The 5,056-nt window shown below is 31.9% G+C and overlaps 1 protein-coding gene across 1 annotated transcript; it reads left to right on the forward strand.

The window, feature by feature from the left end:
- The first annotated feature begins 827 nt into the window (after window positions 1-827).
- Window positions 828-4,762, forward strand: LOC116342663. Its single transcript, XM_031770356.1, has 3 exons — window positions 828-940; window positions 1,026-2,275; window positions 4,727-4,762. Exons 2-3 carry the CDS (start codon window positions 1,070-1,072, stop codon window positions 4,760-4,762), a joined length of 1,242 nt encoding a protein of 413 aa, XP_031626216.1. The 5' UTR covers window positions 828-940; window positions 1,026-1,069.
- The last annotated feature ends 294 nt before the right edge of the window (window positions 4,763-5,056 follow it).

Below are 5,056 nucleotides of genomic sequence, written 5' to 3' on the forward strand. Positions count from 1 at the left end.
TCAAACTACCACCAGCCTTAATTGCGGTGATCGAATCTATGCAATATTGTCCACAACTTGAAAAGGCAACAGTTGCATGCGACATCAAAAGGAACAATAATTACCGATCGATGTATAAGCACAATGTCTACGTCAAATCAAAGGAGATTATCAAATTATATCAAGATACCATTCATCGAAATTTGTCCGTATCACGATGGCACCATCTGTCAAAGTCGAATATTTCACATAAATTGGAACCAGTTGAATTAATCAAGGGATTCGAAGGTTATTATAACTATTTAATATTTCAAGTGTCATTCCAAAGAAGTTCGTGTACCGCTTGAATATTGACATTTTCTTATGTTTTTCTTCTACTAAGAACATAACAATCACACAAATTAAAAAAAAAAATGTATTCGAAAGAAAACTTAAGACAGTTCCGACAGTGGAATAAATTGTATTCTGTATACTTAAATTTAAGCATTTTAAGTTTTCATTTAAAAAAAACGAGAGTCGAGCGCTATCCATATAAATACATTGTGACGTCACACATCTTACACAGAAACGACATCTTTGTAAAACAGACTAACTACAATGTAAAAGTATAGCGAGAGGGGAAGGGAGTAAATAAAAACGGGAAACAGATACGTTTGATTTACATTGTAGTTAGTCGGTTATTAATAGATGGCGTTTATATAGTGTGCCCTTATTGCGCTTGACTCTCGAAAAAAAATGGTGGATATTGAAGAAAAAATGAAGTGTATGGAAAAAATCATTAAGCAGGGGGTTTGTATGAAAAGGGTAACTAAAGAAACGCAAATTTAAATCAAATATTTTTTTTTCATTTCTCAATAAGCTGTGAAATAGATCACATCGATCTTTCGTGTCGTGTTCATTTCTACTCTATACAAATAGCAAAAGAACAAATTAAATTAATTAGCCTGGATTTTATGTCGAAGTAAGTAATAGTAATTGTGGATTTTTTTTTTGAAGATACATATAAAATTAAATTTCTTTTGTTTTTGTTGTGTTTTCTTTTTCAGAATTTATCATCATCGAGAAAAAAACGTTGTGAACTTCAGTCAACATGATATCGATTCATAAACATAAGGCGACAACGTTAAACAAACAACGAATAACTATAGCACATCTAAATAGTGATTGTTTGGGTAAAGTTTTTTCGTATTTGAGTCCGGCCGATTTAGCCAACGTTGCCGAGGCCAACGTTCAACTGGCTATCGGTGCTAGAACTTTTTTCGCACATAAATACAAACTCAAGGAATTTAAATATAATGTTTATGACACATTCCTTATGAGCTTGAACATTTTTCTACTAACATTGAAACATTTTGGAGAATGTATTGTAAAATTACGTGTCGAATTTGGACTTGAAAATCCGAACAATTGTATTATTTTCAATTCAATTGTAAACAACTGCCGAGCAACACTAACCGAGCTATCACTTTTCAACGTAGAGAAGGACATTAAACTGAATAAACCGTTCCCGAATTTGAAAAAATTACAAATCCGTAATAGTTTATATGGCATCCATAGTTCCATAACGCTCATCAATCATTGGTTTCCGAATTTAACTTGTTTAAAAGTATATGACGTTCCAAAGTTCTGGGAAACTGGTTTAATAGTCAATCATTTTCCAAAATTACAATCGTTTGGATATCTCACATTTCCAAAACAAAATTTTGTAGAAAGTAGCTTGATGAATTTAGCACGATTTCTTAAGTTAAATTATCAACTGAAATGCTTGGAATTGGATGAGTTAGAGGGACTGAGCATAAATACTATGAATATGGCTCTTAATGACAGTGTAACACGTGCTCTTTCTAATATTGAACGATTAGAGATAGAAGCATCAACCTATCCATTTCTAAATGGATTGATCAAATGTTGCCAATTGAAAGAGATAAGTATTTCGACTTACAAGGGTGATAAATTCGATATTTTCAATAAATTACCACGATCGCTTGAAGTAGCGCTTGAATGTTTCGAATTACGTATGTATACAATTAGTAAGTCGGCTATTGAGTTCATATTAAGATGTCAACAGTTGAAGAAATTAATGGTCATCACAAGTACATTAGATCCATTAGTTTTAGAAATGTTTGCAAAACAATTGCCATTGATTCACGTACATGTTCGGTGTAATAGCAGCTTTTTAACAAAAAATAATTTAGAAACGCTCGGTGGTATTGATCAATTTTTCTTGCACAGTAATCAATTGAAAACAATTATAACAGAATATGAATTGGAAAACTTTGACCAAAATAATTCCATTGTAAGTGGTCAAATTGAGATGGCAAATAATTTTAGGAAAATTATAGAAAAATCAACGAAAAATAAGTGGTTGGTGAGCCATGAAACACATCTCAACGATAATGATCATCGTTCATATCATCTGTGTCTTTGTCCATTTTTATTGATTTCATTTAAAAAAATTAATACTTACATCTCTTCAAAATAAAATAAAAGTTAAAATAAAGATTTTAATTGTAATCCATGTTTGAATAAAAAAAAAAATTAAGAATAAAAAGGTGTTGGCTTGGTTTTTTTCGAAATAAAAAATGTACAGGAAATGTTTGTATCATTCGTTTGCTGCTAAAATTGCCCTTATCGCAGCTAAAATTTATGTGATGACAACAACAAAAATCGGTGCATTTTGAAAATGGACTGAACGGATATGCACACGATCTAATAACAATTGAAACAATGACAATTAGCACACGTGTGTATGTAATGCACACAAATTCAGGCCTGTTGGTTTGGTTTGGTCGATTGCATTGGGCTCAATAGATTTAAATGGGGGGATAAATAAAATACCAAATTCCCATGTACACAACAGTTTTAACAAACAGTTTGCTTTGTTTCATTCCCCCCATTTTTTTCAATGTTCATTTGTTGATTCGCTTTTTTCGTATTTAAATTTTCATATATTTTTTTTGCTATTGTTGTTGGGCTGAATTAAGGTTTTGAGTTAACTATTTTTTTTCTCTCTCTCTCTCTCTCTCTCTCCATCTCTTTTCTCTTCTTTATTTGTTGTTTGGATTTGTATATTTTCTAGTATTCTGGGCATGAAGAATACATACATACATACATACATGTATATACATTGTGTGATGCGCACCTGTGATTTTGTCGGAATATACACGTGTATTTATGCACTTTACAGAATCTAATGTTTGATGTTTCGAAGTAGTAAGCACGGTAACAAGCGATGACCCTTGCTTTGGCTTCATTTTTTTTGTTCATTCATATCCCATTATTATTATTATTTAGTTGTTGCTTGTGCTGCAATGCTGTACTGATGTGAATATAGTATGTAGATTTGTGCTACATCACATGCACGTGCGTGTGTTACGATCAAACAATTTTCTTTTGATGTAATGATACATTACGCAAACTAACCAAAAAACTCTTTTGCTTCTTCTGTATTTTTTTCTGCTTTTGGCCCCTCCTCCCTTTCAGTGCACACGATGTTCCTTTTTGATATTGTGTGTGTTACTTGTATGCATTTTTTTATTTAATTTTTTTTTTGTAACGCAACAGGGTTTATTTTAGGTTGTGATTATTTTCACCATACCAAGTTGCATCTAACGTACTCGGGAATTTTTCTGGGATTCATTGTATGTGAATAAAATAAAATGAAGAGAGAATAACTTGATCGCAGAGACTATATAAAGTTAGTAGCGCTCTTGCGTGGTCATCGTGCATTCGATGTGTATGCATGTTACTAACAATAGGGATTTATTTTCGTTTCGTTCTGTGGTTCCCGAATACTTGATCGAGCGACCGTTGTTCGTGTTTTCCAACTTCAATCTCCTTATTTTTCGTCGGCGTTTCGCGTCGTCGATCCCATCAACAATCTCCGCCAGTGTATGATGGTAGTAAAACCAGTTTTACCCTTTCCTTTCTCTTTGTCGCCAGTTTTTCTGTATCGGCATTCTATAATCTCCTTACATATATCCATTTCTACACAAGACATAAATTCAATGAGCATATCCAATTGTATTATTCTCGGTCATTACTGTTGTTCCCTATGTAGGAGTGTTCACGAAAAAGAGTAAAAAAGGATAAAATAATATTTATGCAGGCAGCGGACAGGATGTACTCTTCGGATTAAATATAATTAAAGTAGTGATTTTTAACCATACGAACTAAGAAAAAATGAATCTCAAAGTGCATGAAAATCGTGATTACTTCGTAGCCACAGCAATAAATAAGTAAAGACTATTATGCTTCCAACTAAAGCACTTAAAAATGAACATTAAAAATTCCTTTATGGTCTGCTTTTCGAAGAAAAAAATACAAAGTCACACATCTCCTTTTTTATTCTAAATCCCTTATTAATTCAAATCCCTTATAGTATTTAACTTTGAAATAAAAAAAAATTCTTCATCAACCTAAAAACAAATTCAAAACAAAAATTATATGGTAATTGCATTTTATTCAGAGAGTTATTCAATTGAAATTTAAATTTTCGTTTCCAAATTTTAAATCTTTCCGCAAACAAATCTTCATGTTTGATTCATTTTGAAAATATTTAGAGAAAAATTAGAGAAAGACGTTTTATTTAGGAAAAAAGCATTGATTCGTAAAATTTTGCTGAATCGAGGAAAGGTTTGTTACATTGAAGTAACAATTGCAAAAGCAAATATCATAATTGTAATCATTTTATTTATTATTATTATTCTTTCAATTTTTTTTTTATTTTTCTTTAAACATCCCATAGAATTGGAAATATAATGGTAATGCATTGTTACAATAACGAGATAAATGGGATCTTTTTCTCTGTGTATACACAGCTATAGCACATCGGCGCAATGACATCGAAATAGAAAGGCAATAAGCTATTATATGAAGAAGCGAGAAAGAGGGATTGCGTGTGCGATACGGGTATTTTTTTTTCTCTCGTTATTGTCGTCGTTGAGTTTTTGGGTTCACAAAATGCGTGCGATTTAAACTGCGTATATCAATTCAAAAGAGAAGGAACGTACACTCACGCATCAACCCAAATCGAACCGAGCGAGAAACTCTTTAAATATTTGAGCTGAGACTTAAA

This window comes from Contarinia nasturtii, unplaced genomic scaffold (assembly GCF_009176525.2).
Source record: "Contarinia nasturtii isolate CC-2019 unplaced genomic scaffold, AAFC_CNas_1.1 Cnas_scaffold_864, whole genome shotgun sequence".
In the NCBI taxonomy this organism is placed as follows: Eukaryota; Metazoa; Arthropoda; class Insecta; order Diptera; family Cecidomyiidae; genus Contarinia; species Contarinia nasturtii.